General features: G+C 42.4%; 1 protein-coding gene across 5 annotated transcripts in view; it reads left to right on the top strand.

Annotated features, from left to right (window-relative positions):
- ARID1B (AT-rich interaction domain 1B) overlaps positions 1 to 25,896 on the top strand; it is a 541,437-nt gene that overhangs the window by 406,246 nt on the left and 109,295 nt on the right. For all 5 annotated transcript variants that reach the window (XM_038762779.1, XM_038762785.1, XM_038762806.1 and 2 more), the window contains one exon: positions 24,870 to 24,959. In XM_038762779.1, the coding sequence (XP_038618707.1) occupies positions 24,870 to 24,959 (90 nt within the window). The remainder of the gene's footprint in view (positions 1 to 24,869; positions 24,960 to 25,896) is intronic.

Below are 25,896 nucleotides of genomic sequence, written 5' to 3'. Positions count from 1 at the left end.
ATGGAGTGGAACCAAATGAGGTGAACACAGCACACAGTATTTGAGATGATTTGGGGAGTAATTTTTCCTCTGACCTTTCTTTCATACCTTGGTTTTACATTTGGGCTCATGTGGCTTAGCACAGATTTTCCTTGGCACCATCAGTATATTTTTTCCCACTTCCCAAATTGGAATTGGAATGATCTCTGATTCAATTTGGAAATTGTCCTTGGGTGTCAACACACAAAACCCCATTCCTGCTGTGGAGGTTAGGAAACACACACAGGTCCCCAGTGCTTAAGTATCCAAGTCCATGTTGGACAGGGACTGTATCCAACCCGATTTGTTTCTATCCACCCCAGCATTTAGTAAAGTGCCTGGCACATAGTAAGTGCTTAAAAATCACAATTAATAATAATTATGGCATTTATTAAGTGCTTAATATGTGCAAAGCACTGTTCTAAGTGCTGGTGAGGTTACAAGGTGATTAGGTTGTCCCATGGGGGGCTCACAGTCTTAATCCCCATTTTACAGATGAGGCAACTGAGGCACAGAGAAGTTAAGTGACTTGCCCAAAGTCACACAGCTGACAATTTGCGGAGCGGGGATTTGAACCAATGACCTGACTCCAAAGCCCGTGCTCTTCCCACTGAACCATGCTGCTTCTCTATTATTATTATTACTATTGTTATTATTATGGAGTTGCAGCCTTAGGAAATTATTTACACTTGGCTCTTTCCATTTGCAAGGAAAAATTGTTGAAGATCATTGCCCTAATTTATTTTTACAAAACTTTGAAAGGCATTTTATTCATTTATTCATTCAATCATATTTATTGAGCACTTATTGTGTGCAGAGCACTATACTAAGCACTTGGGAAATGCAAATTGGTAACATATAGAGATGTTTCTTACCCAACAATGGGCTCACAGTCTAGAAGCGGGAGACAGGCAACAAAACAAAACAAGTAGGTGTCAATACTATCAGAATAAATAGGATTATAGTTATATACACATCATTAATAAAATAAATAGAGTAATAAATATGTATAAATATGCACAAGTGCTGTGGGGAGGAGAAAATGGGTAGGGCAGAGGGCGGGGAGGTGATAGAGAGGGGAGGAGGAGGAGAGGAAAAAGAGGGAGGAAGGGAGGAAGAGAGCTAATGAGAATTTTACATATTATTTAGGCTTTTGTCTCATGTGATTAATTCAGATAGATTATCTTCTGAAATTGAATTAAAGCAAATTATTTTAAAATGTATATTTTCAAGCTGTAAAACAAGTATAGTCAGGTTGATACGAAAGCCATAGTATTGAGGTGCCTTGAGTATTCTAATGAGGCTCATATATTTTATATCATATGTTGCATATTTGTAAGTGAAAGAAGAAATCTCATTACCATAGTCAGAAGTAGTGTACTGCATCTGAAGCTGTGCTGGTTACCACACCATGCACAATCATCACTCTCACCTCTTGCATTCTTCCCCCATCCCCCTCCCCTAATCGTGAAGAAGTTTGAGCTGTCTGCGCTCTGTACCAAATTGGCCAGATCAATCAATCAGTGCTATTTATTGATGGCTTACTGTGTGCAGAGCACTGTACTAAGCACTTGGGAGGGTACAGTGCAACAGAGTTGGTAGGCATATTCTGTTCCCACAAAGAGCTCATAGTCTAGAGCGGGAGGCAGACATTAATATGAATAAGTAAATGATGGATATGTACATAAATGCTGTGGGGTTGAAGGAGGGGTAAAGAGAGCAAATCCAAGTGCGAGGGCAATGCAGATAGAGAGAGAGAGAGTGAGAGAGAGAGAGTAGGGGAGATGTGGGATTAATCAGGGAAGGCCCCTTGCAGGAATTGTGCTTTTAATAAGGAAAGACTAGGTATGGGACCAAAGGAGACAAAGCAGAGAATACAGTGCTTTCCCCTTGGGTGATTGACAGCCCTAGTTTAGCAGGGGTTGCTAAGACAGCAGGATGAGTCCCTGGCACCCCCTGATCTTCAGTATGAGCAAAAGACTCTGCTCAACCTGAACCATTGGAACTGATCTTGCAAACATTCTGGCTGAGGAAAACTATGTAGTGCAAGCTTGGCAGACACTGAAAAATCTTTCGACGGTCTTAGGGAGCACAACACCAAATTTCTCTGGAATTCCTGCAAGAAAAGCAGTTTCCCCACCCCCATTTTGGTCCTATATGTTCTGCTGGAGATGGCTCACTGCATCGTTAATATCATTAGTATTTATGGAGTGCAAGATCCTCGAAGCCAAACCCATCTCTGGATGCTGGAGAGTATTCAGAAAAAGTAAAAAATGTAGACCTGGGTACAAAGCATGTTGTAATGGATAGAGCACAGGACTGGGAGTCAGAAGGTCATGGGTTCTAATCCTGCCTCCACCAATTGTCTGCTGTGTGACCTTGGGCAAGTCACTTTACTTCTCTGGGCTCAGTTCCCTCATCTGTAAAATGGTGTTTGAGACCGTGAGCTCCATGTGGGACAGGGACTGTGTCCAACCCGATTTACCTGTATCTACCCCAGTGCTTAGTTCAGTGAATGGCACATAGTAAGCATTTAACAAATGCCGTAATTATTAGCAGTGCTTAGAACAGTGCTTGGCACATAGTAAGTGCTTAACAAATACCTAACAAATAACTAGCTAACAAGTAACTAATCCAGGCTCTCAGGCTCTGCCATTTATTATAATTATTTAATAATGTAATAAAAACTGTGGCACTTTTTAAGTGCTTACTATGTGGCAGGCACTGTTCAAAGTGCTGGGGTAGTTATAAGGTAATCAGGTTGGACACATTCGCTGTCCCACAGGGGGCTCACATAATTCTACAGATGAGGCAACTGTGGCACAGAGAAATGAAGTGACTTTTCCAGGGTCATACAACAGACAAGTGGCAGAGCCAGGATTAGAACCCAGAACTTCTAACTCCCAAACTTGTGTTCTTTCCACTAGGTCACACTGCTTCTCCTCTCCTCCATTTGTCAGAGTGCTTACTGTGTGCAGAGCATTGTACTATGCACTTGGGAAAGTACAAAATGACAGAGTTAGTAGACACTTTCCCTCCCCACAGTGAGCTTGCAGTCTAGGAGGAGCTTACAGTCTAGTAAGTGCTTAACAAATACCATAAAAAAAATTCCTGTCCTCAAGAAACTTTAGAAAAATGGAGGTAGTAGATGTAATTGATATGACATAGTAGAGATTGAAAAGATAGATAAAAATAATGGACACAGATGAGTAAGTAATAAAGAAGTGCAGGGGCGGTTGATAGGATGATGTCGTAGGAAAACTGGGGCAGGTAATCTAGGGATGCCTCTTGAAGGAAGTGACATTTTGGAAGGACATGGAAAGAGGAGGGAGGGGGGCTTGAGCCAGGGCTTTAGCCCTGGAGCTAAAAAGATGAAGTTGGGAGAGTTTAGAATTTTGTGGCTCAGTGGAAAGAGCATGGGCTTGGGAGTCAGAGGACCTGGGTTCCAATTCCAGCTCCACCACTTGTCAGCTGTGTGACTTTGGACAAGTCACTTAACTTCTCTGTGCCTCAATTTCCTCATCTGTAAACTGGGTATTAAGATTGAGGCCCACGTGGGGCAACCTGATTATCTTGTATCCCCTGCAGTGATTTGCACATAGTAAGCGCTTAAAAAATTCCAATATTATTATCATTATAATTAGTCACAGGAAGTTCATTCATTCATTACTAATTCATACATTCATTCAATCATTTATTAAGTGCTTACTGTGTGCAGAGCACAGTACTAAGCATTTGGGAAGGTACAGTACAGTAATAAATAGACACATCCCCTGCCCACAGCCAATACAATCTAGAGATGGGGGAGACAGACATTAATATAAATAAACAAATTACAGATATGTACATAAGTACTTTGGGGCCAGGAGCCAGGACGAATAAAGGGAGCAAGTCAGGCTGATACAGAAGGGAGTGGGAGAATAGGAAAGGGGGGAATTAGTTTGGGGAGTCCTCTTGGATGAGCTGTGCCTTCAATTAGGCTTTGAAACACAGGAGAGTAGTTGTCTGTAGGATGTGAGGAGAGAGTACAATCCAGGCCAGAGGCATGGGCAAGGGGTCGGCAGTGAGATATAGGCACAGTCAAAAGGTTAGCATTAGAGTGAAGTGTGTGGGCTGGTTTGTAGTAGGAAAGTAGCGAGGTGAGATAGGTGGAGGCAAAATGGTAGAGTGCTTTAAAGTCAATGGTGAGGAATTTTTCTTTGATGTGAAAGTGGATGGGTAATCACTAGAGTTTTGAGTGGGGTGACATGCCCTGAATGTTTCTGTAGAAAAATGATCTGGGCAGCAGAGTGAAGAATGGACTGGGGTGGGGAGAGACAGGGGGTTGCTTGGGTGCAGAAAAGAGCAGAAACTGTGATGTTGGAGGAGAAGAGGGAAAGTAAGAAAGAAGGATCTAGCTGCTGGAAAGCATTTATAATAAGTATTATTAGTACAATAATTGTGGCATTTGTTAAAGGGTTTATGTATATGCCACTCTGCTAAGCATTAAGGTAGGCACAAGATTATCAGGTGCAACACAGTCCCTGCCCCATAGCCTGCAAGTTGATAGTTCAGGCATGTGAGAAGCAATGACATGCCATTGGCAAATTTGAAAGGGAGGAAGAGGAGTAAGGAAACCACTGTGATGAAAAAATTGGGATGAGGGGAGAAAAGGTGAGTATCCTCATTTGCAACAACTGTGCCCTTTCAACCAATCAGCCACAGTATTTCTTCTTCCCTATGGACTCTCATGCCTTGTACGCTCACTAGCTATTCCCAACCTTTAATCCCTTCCTGAGGAAGTCAGGGCAGTGCAGAAGGGAGTGGAGAAAGAGGAAAGGGGGCACTTAGCGAAGGCCTCCTGGAGGAGCTGTGCCATCAATAAGGCTTTGAAGGTGGGGAGAGTGATTGTCGGCAGATTTGAGGAGTGAAGGTGTTCCAGGCCAGAGGCAGGACATGGGTGAGGAGTCGACAGCGAGATAGGTGAGATCGAGGCACAGTGAGACAGCATTAGAGTGAAGTGTGGAGGTTCGGTTGTAATAGGAAAATAGTGAGATGAGGTAGGAGGAGGCAAGGTGATGGAGTGCTTTAAAGCCAGTGGTGAGGAGTTTTTTGTTTGATGCAGAGGTGGGTGGGCAACCACTGGAGTCCTTTGAGGAGTGGGGTTATAAGTGTTGAAAGTTATTGTAGAAAAATTATCTGGGCAGCAGAGTTAAGTAGGGAGAGGCAGGAGACTGGGAGGTCAGCAAGGAGGCTGATGCAGTAATCCAATTGGGATAGAATGAGTGATTATTAATGTTGTAGCAGTTTGGATGTAGAGGAAAGGGTGATTTTAGTGACTTTGTGAAGGTGGGACCAAAACGATTTAGTAATGAATTGAATATGTGTTTTCGACCGAGAGGAAGAGTCAAGGATAACACCAAGGTTGGGAGCTTGTGAGTCAGGAAGGATGGTGGGGCCGTCTACAGTGATGATGGCACCACCTGTCTACTTGTTTTGTTTTGTTTTCTGTCTCCCCCTTCTAGAGTGTGAACCCATTGTTGGGGTAGGGACCGTCTCTATATGTTACTGACTTGTACTTCCCAAGCGCTTAGTACAGTGCTCTGCATACAATAAATATGATTAAATGAATGAATGAATGAGTGAGAAATTCAGGGGGAGAACAGGGTATGGGTGGATAGATAAGTAGTTCTATTTTGGACATGTTAAGCTTTATGTGATGGGAGGTCATCCAAGTACAGATGTCTTGAAGGCAAGAGGAGATGCAAGACTGCAAAGAGGGAGAGAGATCAGGGCTGGAGATGTAGATTGGGGCATCATCTGCATAGAGCTAGTAGTTGAAGTCATGGGAATGAATGAGTTCTCTAAGGGAGTGGGTGTGGATGGAGAATAGAAGGGACTCAGAACTGAACCTTAAGGGATCCCCAAAGTTAGCATGTGGGAGGCAGAGGAGGAGTCCACAAAGGCGACTGAGAATGAATGGCCAGAGAGATTAGAGGAGAACCAGGAGAGGACAGAGTCAGTGAAGCCAAGGTTGGATAATGTTTCTAAGAGAAGGGGGTGATCGACAATGCCCTTACTCTATCCACTAGGCCATGCTGCTCCAGTCAGTCATTCTTACCTATTGAAGGCTTACTGTTGACAGAACACTGGTACTAAGCTGTAGAGAGAGTACAGTATAATAATAGAACAGATGCATTCCCTGCCTACAGTGAGTTTGCAGCCTAGATGGGGAGACAGACATTAAATAAAGAAAACTACAGACATTGCTGTTAATAGTCTTCTCTTTTAATAAGTATAACAGCTGTAGGAACTTGATAAACCTGAAAGTGTGTGTGCTTTTAGTAACACACGTGTTTACTTCTGAGTTGTCACAAAGTCTGGGGACACAAAACAAGCAATGTGAGGCAGAGAGGCTTGGAGACAAGTGAAACTTTTATTAAAGAAAAAAGGCCTGTCTTTATCAGGAAATATAGAAAGACATCAAGTGGGAAAAAAGGGAGCAGGCGGGCGCCTCATCTAATCTTTCTCCTGGGTGCCCAGGTGGACAAATTGGCAACGCCGTTCACAGCTTTTTTCTTTCCTCTCTCCTTTGTACCACAAGAACTGCTAATCGGATCCATGCTGTTGCAACTGTGGTTAGTTATTAAGAGAATAAAAGCAGATTTCTTCAAAAGAACGGGTGGGGGAACGACGCTACAAAATTGCAAGGTTTTTGGAATCTTAAATGCACAGCAGTCTATTTTTTCCCCTATTCTGAATTAAACGATGAATACAAGTCTTTTATCTGTCACTGTACCCATTTCTTCAGAAGGCAGCCAAATATTAGGCTTCTCAAATAACAACAAAAAAATCTTAGAAAGAGGGAAAATATTGGGGAGGGAAAAGAATGGGTAAGGGAGAAGAATTAGATTTTGGGTTGTTTTTTTCTTTAATTTGACCTGGGGAGAGGAATATAAGCTGACTACTCACTTCAGTTCTCTCCCCTCCTCCTACCTTACCTCAAACTGGGGATTAGAAAAGGTGTAACTGGAAGCCAGTCCTGCATTGCCTGCTTAGAAATCTGTTGCAGAGTAAATATGCCACAGTAGTTACCAGATAACAAAATGATGAAAAGCATAAAATTATAGTTAATATGAATGGGTTGATATATTATTTGGCTCCAAAGAAAATTCCCAGAGGGACTGGCAAAATATTCATCATCTATAAAAGCCCTTGTATTGTTAGCATTAGGTTTGGAACTATGTGCTTTAGAAAGGTTGTGGATTTGCAAGAAAGACCTTTGCAGCTGATAAATAAAGTTGTTACTGGATTTTATGTTGCCAAACATTGTGTATGTATGAAGTGCATTTGGACATAGTAGCAGTAGTGCTGGTATTAAGTGCTTACTGTGTGCACAGGACTGTACTAAGTACTGGGAGAAAATTCACAGATGGCAATTAAACAGGGTCCCGGTCTCTTCTGGGACTCACAGTCGGTTTAAGTGGGGAGAAGGGGTTGGAGACTGACGCAACAGGAATGATAAAACATTAAAACACAAGACAAACTAATACAATAGGTTCCAACTCTCAGCAGTGGTGGAGGAGTCCAAGAGCATGTGGGAGCAAGCCAGGAGTAGGGATCCTCCATGGAAGGAGGGAGGGAAGGTGGCAGTTACATGGTGCTTTTTGCGGCAGCTATGGGACAGTCTGATTTTTGAATATCCTGTTATGGCTTCAATCCAAGGTTTTATGGTTTGAGCAATAAGCTGGAAGAAGGCAGGAAATATGGATTCTATCTCCGGTTCTATCATCTCTTAAACTTTAGTGTTGCCTTGGGCAAGTCTTTAAAGCCTCAAACCCCAGTTTCCCTGGAGGAAACAGTGCCATTAACTTCACCAAGATGGGGTCAGCAATTATAAGACCATCTGAAGGACTCTTACACTTCTTATGTGAGAGCTGTTATGTAAGTACAACGTGTTTTAGTAAAACAGTCAATTATGAGGACAATAGATGGTTCTAGGAAGACAAAGAACCTGAGTCCTAATCCCGACTCCGCCATGTGTCTGCTGGATGACCTTGGGCAAGTCATTTAACCCCCCTGTGCCTCAGTTACCTCATTTGTAAAATGGGGATTATTCTTGGTAGCCATGTATGGGGATATGGAAGCTCATTGTGGGCAGAGAGTGTGTCTGTTTATTGTTTTGTTCTCTCCCAAGCGCTTAGTACCGTGCTCTGCACACAGTAAGCACTCAATAAATACTATTAAATGAATAAATTCAATTGAATTAGCCTGTATCTACCCAGTGTTTAGTACAGTGCCTGTCACATAATAAGTGTTTACCAAATACCAATGAAAAACAAAACAAACAACAGAAAAATCCCAAACAGGGCAAGAGAACATTCTGTCTGCAGTCAGTACCTGACCTGGTTGAGCATTTGAAACAGAGTGGAGGGAAATAGCTCTGTCCAGGTTGTGTTTGATGTGAAAACTGAACCACAGAGCATGTTAGCATTCTTCCTAGTTTAGATAAGCAGCATGGCCTAGTGGATAGAGCATGGGCATGAGGTTCCGATGGATCTGGGTTCTAGTCCTGGCTTCGCCGTGTGTCTGCTGTGTGACCTTGGGCAAGTCACTTCACTTTTTGGTGCCTCAGTTACTTCTTCTGTAAAGTGGGAATTAAGACTGTGAGCCTCATGTGGGACAGGAATTATGTCCAACCCTACCTGCTTATATCCACTCCAGCTCTTATAACAGTGCCTGGCACATAGTTAAGCATTAACAGACATCACTATCATTATTATTATTAAGAGTGAGGGGTCAGTAGGATCGCACATACCTGCAGGCCTGCTTTGGGGATCCTGGCCATGTGCTCTCACGTCTGGGTGGGAGGGAATTGCCAGAACAGTGGCTGGTTCACAGGGACATTCTTGCCACCGCTTTTACTACAAGAAAGGCCCTTTATGAGCCTAAAGCAGAGAACTCCTCCTCCTCAGCACTGAGGATCCCAGGCAGTGCCCCAAGGTGGGGGAATGTCAGCTAAGGTTCTGTGACTTCACCTGGGTCCTAAGGAGCCCACAGATCCTTTGTGATTTGGCACTAAGGGGTACAGCCACAAATGGAGCCCTTTTTTTTCTTTTTATGGTATTAAAGTGCCTACTATTTCAATCAATCAATCAGTGGTATTTTTGAGCACTTGTGTGCAGAGCACTGTGCTAAGTACTTGGGAGAGAAATAATAATGATGGCAATTATTAAGCACTTACTATGTGCAAAGCACTGTTCTGAGCACTGGGAAGGTTACAAGGTGATCAGGTTCATTCATTCATTCATTCAATCGTATTTATTGAGCGCTGACTGTGTGCAGAGCACTGTACTAAGTGCTTGGGAAGTACAAGTTTGCAACATATAGAGATGGTCCCTACCCAGCAGCGGGCTCAGGTTGTCCCACAGGGGGCTCACTGTCTTAATCCCCATTTTACAGATGAGGTAAGTGGGGCACAGAGAAGTTAAGTGACTTGCCCAAAGTCAAACAGCTGACAATTGACAGAGCTGGGATTTGAAACCATGACGTCTGACTCCAAAGCCTGGGCTCTTTCCACTGAGCCACGCTGTACACTGTAACAGCCCAGCACCCACCTCTAGGATTTATCTATTGGATTCTAATCATTAGCACACATATGCATGTCGGTTATTGATTGAACTTTTTGTCCCGATATATGTATTTCTCTAAAATTACCCAAGTTGCTTCCTGCTATATCCATGCTCTTTCACTTGCTCCTACTCTTTGCAAATAATTTTTGTGTGCCTTCCCCGTTGTACTGTAAATTCTTTGAGGTCAGGGAACATATGTCTTCTGGTGTACTATTCTCTGAAGTGTTTACTACAATGCTTGGCACTAAGTACACATTGAAGAAATATGATTGATTGATTGGAATGAAGGGAGAGGGCAGAGGGACTTCAACCAACATTGAGGGACTTAATTTCTAGCTTCTGTAACGTTTAGTGTAGTTCATATCGTAATCTATATGAAGTATGTTAAGAAAAAAAATGGTGTCTGGTAAAGGTATGTAGTACATGACCAATCAATAATCAATATGCTGTAGTAATGCCCTATAGTAAAATGTCCATTTATGTTTTGTGTAAATACACACACACACATGTGGTATCTATATATACCAATGTATGTACATATATATGTGTGTACACACACACACACACACACACACACACACACACACACACACTCTTAGTATTTAAGTGCCATTCTAAGTTCTGGGGTAGGTACAAGCTAACCAGGCTGGACACAGTCCATGTCCCAAATGGGGCTCACAGCCCCATTTTACAGATGAGGTAACAGAGAAGTTATAACTTGCCCCAGGTAACAAAATGGATAATTGGTTGGAGGCAGGATTAGAACCCAGGTTCTTCTGACTCCTAGAGATGCACTTACTAGGTCATGCTGCTTCTCTATTCATATATTTTTATGTATAATACTTTATTTTTATGATCATCATAATTCATATATTTATTCTCTATTACAACCTCCTATCTGTATTTTTTTTAATGTTTGTCTCCTTGCTATATTTTAAGGTCCCTGAAGGCAGAGATCCCATCTGCTAACTCTTTTGTACTCTCCCGTATGCTTGGTACTATAGTGCTAGGCCCACAGTGGATGCTCAGTAAATACTATTGATTGATTGGGTGTGTTCATTATGTTATTTTTTTGGACCAAGGGCAAGTGTGACTTTAAATCATTGTCCTGCTAGGTGACTTCATTGTGCCTTTCGGTGCTTAGAACACTACCTTATTTTTTTTGCGTGACATCAAAACTTCACTATAAATACAGCTCAAGTCATGCTGTGCTAAAATAGCCTAGTGGCTGGGCAGAAAATATGTAAGTAGGCCAGGGACACAGGACACGGGATGGGTGCGATGCCCAGGGACAGAGGAAGCTTGGGGCCCTGCAGCCCTGTGACTGCTTTAGAGCTGCTTGGGAGTGTGGGAGATTTGTGTGTGGCAGCAATAGGGAAGATTATTAGGAAGTGAAAATAGAACAGCAACAGCACCCTGTGCCCTATTTTCAACAGGTGCTAGAGGGAAGCTGGGAAAACACCTAACCTAGTTCTGTATGGTATTTTGGAAGTTTGGGGCATGCAACGCTATACTTATCATGAGACAAACTTTAAAATCCATGGCATGCGACTGGAGCCGTGTTTTATGAACAAGACACAAATAAAGGAGGCTGGTTAGGTGCTCCATGTTAGGATAATGTACATGCGCTTCTTATACTAGTGAGAAACAGATTTGTGCTCATTTATTGGTTGTAGACATAATCCCTATGCTCAGAGAACTTACTATCTATTGGGGAAGTAATGGAATATGAGAATATGTACACAGGGAACGTGAATAGCAACTCTTGTTATTTTATACTCTCCCAAGTGCTTAGTACAGTGCTCTGCACACAGTAAACATTCAACATATATCATTGATAAATGTTCTGTGTGGTGAGTTGAATATCAAAGTTCTTAGAATTAGTGGGAAGGCCTCCTGGAAGAGGTAAGATTTCCTCATTCTCCCCTCATGGCTTAGTGGCTAGAGCACAGGTCTGGGAGTCAGAAGGACCTGGGTTCTAATCCCAGTTCTGCCACATGTCTGCTGTATGACCTTGAACAAGTCACTTCACTTCTCTGTGCCTCAATTACCCTCATTTCTAAGGATTAAGATTGTGAGCCCTATGTGGGACAGGGACTGTGTCCATCCTGATTAGCTTGTATGTACCCCAGTGCATAGTATAGTGCCTGGAATCACTGTTGACGGCACTACCATCCTTCCCGTCTCATAAGCCCGCAACCTTGGTGTCATCCTCGACTCCGCTCTCTCGTTTACCCCTCACATCCAAGCTGTCACCAAAACCTGCCGGTCTCACCTCCGCAACATTGCCAAGATCCACCCTTTCCTCTCCATCCAAACCGTTACCCTGCTCGTTCAAGCTCTCATCCTATCCCGGCTGGATTACTGTATCAGCCTCCTCTCTGATCTCCCATCCTCCTGTCTCTCCACTTCAATCCATACTTCACGCTGCTGCCCAGATCATCTTTGTCCAGAAACACTCTGGGCATGTTACTCCCCTCCTCAAAAATCTCCAGTGGCTACCAATCAACCTACGCATCAGGCAGAAACTCCTCACCCTCGGCTTCAAGGCTCTCCGTCACCTCGGCCCCTCCTACCTCACCTCCCTTCTCTCCTTCTACAGCCCAACCCGTACCCTCCACTCCTCTGCTGCTGATCTCCTCACCGTGCCTCGTTCTCGCTGTCCCACCGTCGACCCTCGGCCCACGTCATCCCCCTGGCTTGGAATGCCCTCCCTCCACACATCCACCAAGCTAGCTCTCTTCCTCGCCTTCAAGGCCCTACTGAGAGCTCACCTCCTCCAGGAGGCCTTCCCAGACTGAGCCCCCTCCTTCTTCTCTCCCTCCTCCCCGTCTGCATCCCCCCCGCCTTCCCTCCTTCCCTCCACGTTAATACGTATTTATTACTCTATTTATTTATTTTACTTGTACAGACTTATTCTACTTATTTTATTTTGTTAATATGTTTTGTTTTGTTTTCTGTCTCCCCCTTCTAGACTGTGAGCCCACTGTTGGGTAGAGACCGTCTCTATATGTTGCCAACTTGTACTTCCCAAGCGTTTAGTACAGTGCTCTGCACACAGTAAACGCTCAATAAATACGATTGAATGAATGAATTAATTAATGGAATTTAAGTGATTGGCCCAAAGCAGTATGACCTAGTGGAGAAAGCATGGGCCTCAGGAGACAGAGGACCAGGGTTCTAATCCTGGCTCTGCCACTTATCTGCTGTGTGACCTTGGGCAAGTCACTTAACTTCTCTGTGGCTCAGTTCCCTCATCTGTAAAATTGGGATTAAAACTGTGAGCACTATGTGGGACAGGGACTGTGTCCAACCTAATTAGTACAATGTCTGGAGTTTAGTAAACACTTACCAACTACTAGGAAAAAAAAAAACCACACACATAGCAGGCATGTGGCAAAGCCCAGACCAGAACCCTATGACCCCATGTCATCTTATTTGCACTGTGTTCTTCAAGTAAGAGATCAGCACGTGGGCTCACATTCACGTATTCCCTCACTTTGTTTTTGTACATATGTATACACACACACACACACACACACACACACACACACACACACACACACACACACACAATTCTGGAAACTTTCAACCTCTCTGTGGTTCTGCTACAATATTATAAATTAGATGGAATATTGTGGTAGTTATCTGAATTGCAAATGCTCTGGAAAAGATAAATAGAAATTGTCACTAGCCTTCCAGTCATCAGTTGTTTCTCTGCCACTGTTTCATGCTTGTTGTAGCAAAAGTGAAAAATCCAGTGTATCATTGCTAGTATATTTCTTTTATGAACGAGAGGGCTTTTTCCACTGAGTGCTGTCGATTGCTAGTATGTATTGAGCATCTACAATTTGCAGAACACTGTCCTAAGTACTTGGGAGAGTATAGTAGAATTAGTAGACATGATCCTGGCCTCAAGGAGTTTACACTTGATTCACCCCAGCCCCACAGCTCTTAAGTGCGCATCCCTATACTCTCCCATTTCCCCTATCTATAATTCATTTTATTGTCTGTCTCCCCATCTAGAATGTAAGCTCCTTGAGGAAAAGGAACATGCCTACCAATTCTATTGTATTTTACTCTCCCAAGAACTTATTAATAAGTTCTTATTATAACTTAATAATAATAATTATTATTATGGTATTCAGCACTTACTATGTGCCAGGCACTTTACTAAGCACTTGGGTGGATAGAAGCAAATTGAGTTGGATACAGTCCGTGTCCCATGTGGGGTTTACAATCTCAATCCCCATTTTGTAGATGAGGTAACTGAGGCACAGAGAAGTGAAGTGACTTGCCCAAGGTCACACAACAGACAATTGGTGGAGCCGGTATTAGAACCCATGACCTCCTGATTTCCAGCTGTGCTCTGTCCACTACGTCATGCTAGTACAGTACTTTGCAAACTATAAGTGCTCAGTAAATACCACTGATTGACAGTCTTTTGAATATTTTTCAAATAGAGGAAAATTGAAACCCCAAACTTTAGCCTTACATGATAGTGAAACTATAATATCCAATCAATCAGAGAAGCAGCATGGCTTAGTGGAAAGAACATGGGCATGGGAGTCAGTCAGAGGACCTGGATTCTAATTCTGGCTCTGCCACTTGTCGGCTATGTGATCTTGGGCAAGTCACTTAACTTCTCTGTGCCTCAGTTACCTCATCTGTAAAATGGGGATTAAGACTGTGAGCCCTACCTAGGACAAATGATTACCTTGTATCTCTCCCCCAGTGCTTAGAACAGTGCTTGGCACATAGTAAGCTTTTAACAAATACCATAATTATTATCATTATTGTTATTATTATAGTGTGCACTTACTGTGTGCTGAGCACTGTACTAAGCATTTGGGAGAGTACAGTACACAATGGTAGATAATAAAAAAAAAAGATAATTAAGATTACTTTCCAACCCTTAATTTTCAAGCTGAAGGCCCGTTATTTTGTAAAAGACTTTGGGGAGCAAGTATTCAATGGTGTGGAGTATTTATGTTCTTTGTGTGAGTTTGGCCATGTTGTAAGCTTCCTGAGGGCAGGGTTGGTGTCTACATAATTTACAGTCTCCCAAGGAGTAAGTACAGTCATCTGCAATCAGTGAATACTGTTGATTGATTTATGCCGTAAAGTCATTTTGCAGAGGAAGCTTATCCACTGACAATCTTGGTGTCATCCGTGACTGTTCTCAACCTTTCACCATCTGCAGCATGGTGTAGTGGATAGAGTACAGGACTGATAATCAGAAGGTCATGGGTTTTAATCCCAGCTCCGCCACTTGTCTGCTGTGTGATTTAGGGCAAATCCCTTTACTTCTCTGTGCCTGTTACCACATCTGTAAAATGGGAATTGAGACTGTGAGCCCCACATGGGACAGGGACTGTGTCCAACCCAATTTGCTTGCATCCACCCCAGCGCTTAGTACAGTGCCTGGCACACATTATTATTATTATTTCACTGCTGTCATTCACTCTATCTCAAAATCATACAGATTATTTTTCTTCAAAGTCTCCTAGGTCTTCTTTTCCCACTCTGTCTTTATGAGTCTACTAACTCCGTTGTATTGCACTCAGCCAAGCACTTAGTATACAGTAGACACTCCATAAGTACCACTGATTGATCCTTAGAGCACCTTCCAAGTTCAAGGCCTCTGTTAACTCTTAGCAGGACTACTGAATCAACCATTTTACTGGTCTCTCTGCCTGGGTCGTATTCTTAAAACCCCTTCAGAACCCAACACTCTCCTTCTCAAAAAACTTCACTCAGTAGCCTTTTCCTTCTGCACCAACTATTGATTCAAGGGTCTCCTTATGTGTCTAATTTTTGTCTTCTGTTACACCCTACATCACACTTGGTTTCCCCCAAGTTAGCCTTCTAACTGTACATTAGGCTCAACTCTTACCATGCATACACTGTTCACGCTTTTCTCCCTGCCTGGAACTCCCTCCCTTAGAAAATTTATCAAACTACTTCCATAGCCACCTAAAAGCCTCCCTATGAAGTTGCCTGCATTCTGATCTTTTTTTTTTTTTGCTTTCAACACTTATCCATGGATAATCCTTTATGATAATGATTCACATTTGGCATTTATAGACATTTTTGTGGTGTTTGAGTGCTTACTATATGCAAGATACTACACTAAGCACTGGAATAGATAAAAGATAATCAGATTGGACACAGTCACTGTCCCACATAGGGCTCTCATTCTCCATAAAAGGGAGTAGAATTTAATCCCAATTGAACAGATGAGGAAATTTAGGCACAAAGAAATTAACTGATCTTCCCGAAGTCACACAGCAGATATGTGACAGCCGGGATTGGAACCTAAATCCTCTGACTCCCAATCAGTCAATGGAATTTGTTTCATGCTTACTATGTACAAAGCACTGTACTAAGCATTTGGGAGACTTCTAGTTCCATGCTCTTTCCACTAGGCCACACTGCCTCTGTCTGTGTAATTGCCTTCTTTTATTTTCATCACTTGAATCTATGCTTTTTGGGGGGCGGTGGAGGAAGAAGGGGGCAGACTGCTTTGTGTTTGCAATTTCCCTCTCTGCTTGTCTCCCTTATTAAATTGTAACCTCCGTGAGACAAAGACTAGGTCTTTTTCTCATTAAACATTTATAGGCATCTAGCACAGTAATCTGTACCCAGAAAGTGTTCAGTATCCACCAGTGATGCTGATAAATTTACACCATTATTTTGGGTCATTTATATTTTCCACATATGTAAAATGTTTGCCTTTCAATCAGTCAACTCGTATTATTTATTGAATGCCTACTCTGTGCAGGACATTGTACTAATTGCTCAAAAGAATACAGTACATATAGTGGATAATGTCTATCTCCAAGGAACTTACAACCGAAAAGGGAAACTTTAATTTTTTAGATGCCAGCTAAGGTGCTACACCCATATCAATAAATGTGTTTGTTAGTGATAATAAGGACAGAAAAGAAAGTATATGTCTTGAAAAGCTGCTTTTGGGGTTTTTTTTTTTTTCATTTTGAAGCTGATCACGTTCAGGTGATATGCTCACTGGCCATAGTGATTTTCCCTGCTAGGGGGATCACCAAATTTAGTGGTTTTATTTGGACTAGCCACATTTTCCAAATGTGGGCCCCGCGATCACCTGATCTCACATTTGTGAGCACCACTAAAATAACTGCTTCCCAGTTTATATCATTTTTAATGTTGTCTTCTAACACTGTTGTTTGCACACATCTGCCTGTGGGGGATAAGGTTCTTACTCAGCAACTGGCATTATCAGTGTTTTGAGGCAGAGAGAATACTAGGAAAAAAGAATAAGCAGAAAGGAAGATGTGTGTGGATTGAAAACTCTCTGAGTAAACGCCTGCCAAATAAATAGCATGTTATGAAACGTGGACTGTCTGCCTTTGAACAGATCTCAAAGGAATAACCTGCTCTGCAGAAAACACACCTGTCTTGGGGCTGTACCAGGCCGTCACAGAGTACCATTGACTGGAAGTAATTTCTGAAGTCACAGATGCATTTCTGAAAATTTTTTTTCCCTCAAAATATTCAATCTGATAGTAGTGCCTCAGGCACACACAGCCAGAGTGGTTCGGCCCTGTGTTTCTGTTTGTTTACAGTCTTGAATCACTGAATCCAGTCTGTCAGGCAGAAGTATTCATTAAAAGGGTGGACTCGAGGTCTTGCTGCAGCCAATTCCTGGGTGACATAAAAGATAAAGTTGGAATTTTGTTGTAGTGTCTTAGGGTTCCCAAATGGTCTGTAGTGGTCTGGGAATCAGCATGACTTAGTGGATAGAGCCTGGGCCTGGAAATCAGAATGATCTGGATTTTAATTCTGACTCTGCCACTTGTTTGCTGTGTGACCTTGGGCAAGTCACTTAACTTCTCTGGCCCTCAGTTACCTCATCTGTAAAATGGGGATTAAGACTGTGAGCCCCATATGGGACAGGGACTGTGTCCAACCTAATTAGCTTGTATCTACTCCAGCACTTAGAACAGTGCTTGACATATAGTAAGCATTTAACAACTACCACCATCATCATCTCAGAGTCTCAGGTGTTGCATCAGAGTGGCATCTTAGTCCATCAGTTGACAGAGAGCAAGTTTTGTGCTTGTTGGCCTGTGAGGAAATTGGTGTCTTTTATGTGTTTTTTAGTTCTTGTATTTCGATTTATATTTTAGCATATTTCTTCATATCATTTCCTAGTGTTCAAATGCCTGTGGCTTAATGAAAGTATTTGGTGAAGGCGGAGAAGTGTGGATAATCATAAATTAACATACTTCAGGCTAGTTGCCTTCATTTCAGCCAGTTTGACATAGTTTTAATTTAAAACCAAGCCCTATTGCTTATTCCCAGTGTATCACTTTTAAGTGTATCATCTAATAGATACTAATTTCTTATAGTATTAAAGCTGATTGAAATTTGCACAGTGGTATCTCATATTTTTTTAAGTAATTTCATACCTCTAGACAATAAGCTCATTGTGGGAAGGGAACGTTCTACAAACTCTGAAGTCTTGTACTCTCCCAAGCCTGTAGTGCAGTGCTCTGCACACAATAAGCGCTCAATATATACCATTGATGATGATGATACTGACATCCTAATTTTGACATCACAACAACTCTGTAAGATAAAGAAAATTACCTGGCTTTATTAGCCCTATTTTACAGATGGGGAAACTGAGTCACTTGGCACTTGTGTGATTTGCCCAAGGTCAAACAGCAGGCCAGTGTCAGAGACAGGATAAGCTCTCAGACCTTCTGATACCCTGATTTGTGCCCTTTTCCTCTGGAGCATACTGTAACTACTCAGTTAACTGGTTTTTTACTCCAACTAGGAGAAACTGAGGCATTTGAACTCAGATAGAAAACCCATCAGCCTCTCCAAATTGTTCTTATTCAATTAGAATAAATGACCTCAATAAAAAATAACTATTGTAGTGTAATTTATTTTAAAGCCATTGTTTATTTCTTTTCCCTCTACTCAAAATGCTCCCACCCCCCAGTTATTCTGGTTATTATGACTGGTTTTTACCAGAGGTTTCGATTAGTGGTTATGTTAAAGGGAAAAAAATGTGGGAATACTGGAGGCAATATTTAGGACAGTAAACTTTAAAAGAGGCTGTGATACCATTTTTTATACCCATGGATGGTTAAGGAGGAGAGAATTATGCATGGTAGATAGTTCATCTTTAATCAAGAAGATTGATGTGAAGGGAAGCAGGCACACTGTTTCAGCTGCCTCTGTTGCAGACAGACTCCTAGACTGGATGGACCATTAGTCTTTATAGCATTTCTTTATGCTGTCTTAAGACTCTTAAAAGTAGTTATACTAATGATAATAATTGTGATATTTAACAATAATAATAATTATGGTATGTGCCAAGTGCTGGGGTGCACACAGCCAATATGCCCTCAAGTTCTCAAAAGTAGTTGTAGTAATAATAATAATACGATGGCATTTATTAAGCGTTTACTATGTGCAAAGCACTGTACTAAGCACTGAGCATGTACTACTATGTGCAAAGCACTGTACTAAGCGCTGAGCACTGTACTAAGTAATAATAATAATTATGATATTTTATAATAATAATATAATAATGCTATGTGCCAAGCACTATTCTAAGTGCTGGGGTAGATAGAAGTCAGTCAAGTGGGACACAGTCCCTGTCCCACATATAGGGCTCACACTCTTTATCCCCATTTTATAGATGAGGTAAGTGAGGCTCTGAGAAGTGAAGTGACTTGCCCAAGGTCACACAGTGGACATGTGGTGGAGTCTGGAGTACAACCCATGACTTTCTGACTCCCAGACCCGTTCTCCATCCACTATGCAGTCCTGAGAGACAACTAGAACTTTCCTTCTCAGTATACTGGCATTTTGGATGTGGCATCACAAAGTCCCTAGCCTGTAGAAAACAAAGTAAAACAAAAAGCATATTTTCTATTTCAAGTTGAACTTTAGCTCTTTATCTTAATGGATCTGTCAGCCCCCATACCCAGAGCTGTCACCTTCCTCCTCACCCATCCTGGTAAATTTGCCAAGTACTTTCTTGACAAAATCAATGCCAGGCATGAGCTCCTCATAATCTGTTCGCCCTGCCATTTGCCTCCTATTCCTATACCACTCGCTTGTCCTTTCAGCCATCGTCCAAGAGGAGATCTACCACCTGCTTCTGGAATTGACCTCCTCTTCCTGCACCTCAGATCCCATGCCTTTCCACCTTCAAAAAAAACTTGTCTTCGTTCTTCTTCCCTTCCTGAGCACCATCTTCATTCACTCACCCTATGATGGCTCCTCCTTTGCCTTCTTGCTTTCTTTTCCATCCAAACGACCACTCCTTGAGTCCAGTGACTTGTCATATCCTGGCTTGAATACCGTATCAGCCTCCTCACTGATCTTCCTGCCTCCAGCCTCTCCTCTCTCCAGTCAATACTTCAATCTGCTGCCCAAATCATTTTACTAAAATGTCATTCTACATATGACTGCCCACTCCTTGTCTGGTTGTCCATTTCTCCCTGCTTTAAACATAAACTCCAGACCATCAGCCTTAAGACACTCAACTAGGCTCTCTCCCTCCTATTTAACTAGTCTCTCCTCCCACTGCACCCCACTTTGAAGTCTTTGTTACCTTCAAGCCAAGTGAATCTATTCACTCTGCCTCATTCTTGTCTCCCCTGCTGCCAGTCTCTTGCTAACACCCTCCTTCTTCATATCCAGTATTACAAAAGGATATAAACAAAACAAAAGCTTACAGTCTCCTCATCTATACTGTAAGCTCCTTGTGGGCAGGAAATGTTTCTACCATCTCTGTTGCATTATACTCTCCCAAGTGCTTAGTACATTGCCCCACTCCCAGTAAGTGCCCAATAAATACCATTGATGATGAAGAATATGAATGCCTAAGAGCGTAAATGTTGTATATGGCAGGTGGATTTGTAAGACATGGAATGCCGGTAACTATTTGGGGAAGATGTGTTGGAAGAGATGGGATTTTAGTCGGCCATTGAATGAGGCGAGCACTGCAGTCTCTCAGATAAGGGGAGGAAGGGAGTTCCAGGCTGGGAAAACATTGTGGACTAGGTAATGAAGGAGGGAGAGGAAGAGAATGGAAGATAAAATAGCACTTGGTCTTTTTGCTACTTTCACAAAGGAACAATAGTTAGCCAAGGCTTTTGCTTTGTCCATATGCTTGTAGTATGTGAATTTCCCTATCCTCTTGTTGTTACTGTTGTTGATGTCTTACGCTGTCATGTTGTGTCCAACCCAAAGCAATTCCATAGACACATCTCTCCCAGAACACTCCACTTCCATCTGCAATCATTCTGGTAGTGTATCCATAGAGTTTTCTTGGTAAAAATACAGGAGTGGTTTACCATTGCGTCCTTCCACACAGTAAATGAGTGTCTGCCCTCGACTCTCTCCCATGCCTTACAGTGACATATTCTTGTCTGAACGTAATATGGTTTGGGTTGGCGGAAACAAGGACTTCACCTTTCTGAGTTTCCATTTTCCATCAGTGGAGCACAAAATACTTTGGGCTTAAATTCATGTCCTAAGTGAAGGGTTAGATATAACTTAGATTATTAACCTTCTGTTTTAAGAACAAAAACATTTCACCTGTGGCCACATACATTTAAGGTCTAACCTTCCAAAAAGCTATTTGAGGCATTTTTTTTTTCCTTTTGGCTGTTGAGCATCATTAGTCTATTCAATGGAGGCTTCCACCAAGAACTTGAGAAAGACTCAGTCCTAAGGCTTCAATCAGTCAGTTGTTGAACATCTGTCTACTGGGTTCAGAGCATTGTACTAAATGCTTAGGAGAGTGCCGTGGATGTAGGAGGCACAAACCCTGACCATAGGGGTCATATAATCTAGCAGACACATAATACTTTATAGGTAGGAGGAAATGCTTAATCAAACATGTATTTATTGAGCATTTATTGAATACAGATCAGTATACCAAGTGCTTAAATAAAATATGTCCAAAAGTACAGCTGAAAGTTGAGTGAAAAGTGGGGAGGATGTCACCTGTGGAAAAGAAAAAAATAATTGGGAAGACTTCCTATAGGAGACAGAATTTCAGGAGGGCTTTGGCTAAGGGGAGATCTGACAGATTTAATGATGGAGTGAGTTTAAGAGCATAATCCAGGCATCGAAGCAGGGAGAGGGGCACAGTGTGAAAGTGATTATGGGAGGAGTTAGGAGTGCAAATTGGGGAATTGTAGAAAGAGAGGAGATATAGACTGGGGGGAGTGAGCTGATGGAATCCCATAAAGCCAGTGGTGAGAAGTTTTTATTTAATATGGAGATGGATGGGCAGCCATTGGAATTTTTTGAGGAGTGGAGAGATGTGTGCAGAATGACAAATTATACAGAGATGATCTGAGAACAACATGAAGCAACATGGCCTAGAGGAAACAGCACAGGCCTGGGAGTCAGAGAACCTGAGTTCTAAACCTGGCTCTGCCAGATGCTTGCTATGTGATCTTGGGCAAATCATTTAACTTCTCTGTGCCATAGTTCTCCTGTTCTCCCTCCTACTTAGAGTGTGAGCCCCATGTGGGACAGGGACTCTGTCCAACCTAATTAACTTACAATAATAATAATATTGGTATTTCTTGAGTGCGTACTATGTGCAAAGCACTTTTCTATGCACTGGGGGGATATAAGGTGATCAGGTTGTCCCACATGGGGCTCACAGTCTTAATTCCCATTTTTCAGATGAGGTAACTGAGGCACAGAGAAGTTAAGTGACTTACCGAAAGTCACACAACTGACAAGCAGCGGAGTTGGGATTAGAACCCATGACCTCTGACTCCCAAGCCTGTGCTCTTTCCAATGGGCCATGCTGCTTCTCTTATATCTACCCCAGGGCTTAGAGCAGTGTTTGACACATACTAAGTGCTTAAAAATATCATTTTTTAAGAAAAGCATAATCTGGAGAACAGAGGTCTGGAAGAAGGGACCCCATTGAGGAGGTTGGTGCAGTAGCCACACTATGCTATGACAAACTCCTGGAACAGGAGAGTGGCCCTTTGAATAGAGAGGATGGGGGTGAATCTGGGAAATGTTACAGTGGAAAAACTGACAGGTTTTAGTAACAGATGAATGTGAGAGTTGAACGAATCAAGAGATGAGGATAATTCCAGAGTTGTGGAATTTGGAGACAAGGAAGATGATAGTGTTGTCAAATGTCATGAGAAAGTTGGGCAGAGAAGATTTAAAAATTGCAAAAGAGATGAAAAGTCTGGACTGGAGAGGTAGGTGTGGGAGTTAGTTGCATAGAGGAGGCAGTTGAAGCTATGGGCACAGAAAATCTCTCCAAGGGAATGAATCTAAAGGGAGAAGAGTAAGTTATCCAGCAGAGAGCCTTGAGGAAATTGCAGTTACATGATGAGAAGCAAGAGAGCCAGCACGAGAAACTGAGGAAGAGCAGCCAGTGAGATATGAGAATATTACGTTTATCAACCAATCAATTGGTAGGCTTTATAGAGCACTTAACTAAATACTTAGCACTTGGGTGAGTACCATATGGTTGGTAAACATGATCCCTGCCCTCAGTAAGTTTACAGTCTGGTGTTGAAACCTAGATTAGATGGGGTTTCCAGGAGAAGGAAATGGTCCACAGTATCATTGGAGAAGCAGTGTGGCTCAGTGAAAAGAGCACAGGCTTTGGAGTCAGAGGTCATGGGTTCAAGTCCTGGCTTCGCCAACTGTCAGCTGTGTGACTTTGGGCTTGCCTCCTAACTTCTCTGTGCCTCAGTTACCTCGTCTGTAAAATGGAGATTAAAACCGTGAGCTCCCTGTGGGATGACCTGATCACCTTGTAACCTCCCCAGCGCTTAGAACAGTGCTTTGCACATAGTAAGCGCTTAACAAATGCGATCATTATTATTATCAGAGGAAGATAAGGATACAGTAGGGACCATTGGATTTGGCAAGGAGGGGGGGGTTCTTGGGTGGCTTTGGAGAGTATGGTCTCAGAGGAGTGAAGGAACTGAACACCTGTGCCAAAAATTGATCATAGCACTAGTCATTTGCTCAGTGCCACTCAGACACTCAGTCCTGTTGCCATGGAGATGCAGAGTATATCGAGAAGCAGTGTGGCTTAGTAGGTCGAGCATGGACCTGGGAGTCGGAAGAACCTCTGTCACTTGCCTGCTGTGTGGCCTTAGGACTTTGCTTCTCTGTGCCTCAAGTTACCTCAACTGTAAAATGGGGATTGAGACTGTGAGCCCATGTGGCACACAGACTGTGTCCAACCTGCTTAGCTGGTATCTATGCCAGTGCTTAGTACAGTGCCTGGCACATAGTAAGTGCTTAAGAAATACTGTAAAAAAATGAAAGAAAGAAAAAAGCAAATGGGCTGGCTAGGATGTAGTGTTTTGCAGAGTGCTTATAAGAGTTTTACATACAAACCATATTTAAAGCTAAAGTGACCATAGCATCAATATAATGATTCATTGAAAATCACTATAATTATTGAAAAAATTATTAAATTGTACATTTCTCTATTGATTAATCATTTATCCATTGATTGAATATTACTACTGAAAAATTGTGGAGGGTGTTAAATTGGAGACTGCCAGAGAAGGTTGGAGCCGTTTACAAATAATAGAGCTGTTCAACATACTCCTTGACGGACTTGAATTTCCTGGAACTCCCTCACAGAAACGTGTCAGAAATACGAGTGGAGAGGTGTATGCCGAATGACTGTCATTGAGAGTTGGTACTCCCTCAATAGGCAATTGCACATTTCAATAGACCATTACTAAATATAATAATAATAATAATAATTGTCATTTGTTAAGCGCTTACTATGTGCAAAGCACTGTTCTAAGCGCTGGGGAGGATACAGGGTGATCAGGTTGCCCCACGTAGGGCTCACAGTCTTCATCCCCATTTTACAGATGAGGTAACTGAGGCTCAGAGAAGTTAAGTGACTTGCACAAGATCACACAGCAGACATGTGGCGGAGCCAGGATTCGAACCCATGACCTCTGACTCCAAAGCCCAGGCTCTATCCACTGAGCCACGCTGCTTCGCTGACATGTAAATATGTCTTTACATACTTCCTTTACAGATACTAAAAGAGTGGTGAAAAATTAGATTGGTTGAACCGTGGTTTTTCTGTGTCAAATTACATCGTTTTGAATTGCAGAGGTGTAACAAGTGTAGCTATTTCTGTATCTGGCACAATTGCAGCATTAATGTAAAGGGTTCCCCCACCCATTTCCCTATGTGTTACAGGTAGTCAGATGCCACCGCAGCCTCCTGGTAGCCAATCAGAATCCAGCTCCCATCCTGCCTTGAGCCAGTCACCCATGCCACAGGAAAGAGGTTGGTGTTTAATCTTACCATTGTGTCCTGTATTGTGTTTTTGTGAGACTGTGACTCTTGTTTGAATTTTCTCACCTGCCCCTCTTCTGGTTTAAAAAAGAAATGTGTTGCCTCAGAAAGATGGTGTTCTTTACTTATTTTAGAAGGAACAAGAGTATGCCAAGATGCAATTGCGAAAGCCACCTACTTATCATATGTGAAGAAAATTCTACTGCAACACTGTGTGATAGTGGTAGTGGGGATCTTGCTCTGAAAACATCGAGACTCATCCATCAGGGATTCTAAGCATATAGTCTGAAATGGCTTTTTCACCACTGTCTACATCTAGGTCCACATCCTGTACTCTATATCAAAGGACTTTCCAGGTAAAGAAATTAATAAGCTGTAGATTAACTGATGTCATACATTTTCTCACCCTGCTATATGATACAGAGACATCTTAGAGTTTTGAGGGCCTTGGAAGAGCAATATTTGGTTGGTTCCTTGATCTTCGAGAAAGCACTTTCCTTCTCCCCTGGGCCTCCTGGCCCTGTATTAGGTGCCAAGACCCCCGACACTCCCATGCACTTTCCTTTTTTAATGTTTTTTGGTAAGCCCTTACTATGTGCCCTTACTAAGAGAAGCAACATGGCTCAGTGGAAAGAACATTGGCTTGGAAGTCAGAGGTCATGGGTTCTAATTCTGGCTCCACCACTTATCGGCTGTGTGACTTTGGGCAAGTCACTTAACTTCTCAGTGCCTTAGTTACCTCATCTGTAAAATGGGGATTAAGATTGTGAGCCCCACATGGGACAGCCTGATCACCTTGTATCCCCCCAGCGCTTATAACAGTGCTTTGCCAATAGTAAGTGCTTAACAAATACCATCATTGTTATTATTATTATTATGTGACAAGCACTGTTGTTAACTCTGAGACGGTACAAGTTCCCAGGTCGCA

The sequence above is a fragment of the Tachyglossus aculeatus genome, chromosome 2 (genome assembly GCF_015852505.1).
Source record: "Tachyglossus aculeatus isolate mTacAcu1 chromosome 2, mTacAcu1.pri, whole genome shotgun sequence".
Classification (NCBI taxonomy): domain Eukaryota; kingdom Metazoa; phylum Chordata; class Mammalia; order Monotremata; family Tachyglossidae; genus Tachyglossus; species Tachyglossus aculeatus.
This window is presented reverse-complemented; position numbering and strand designations above follow the sequence as displayed.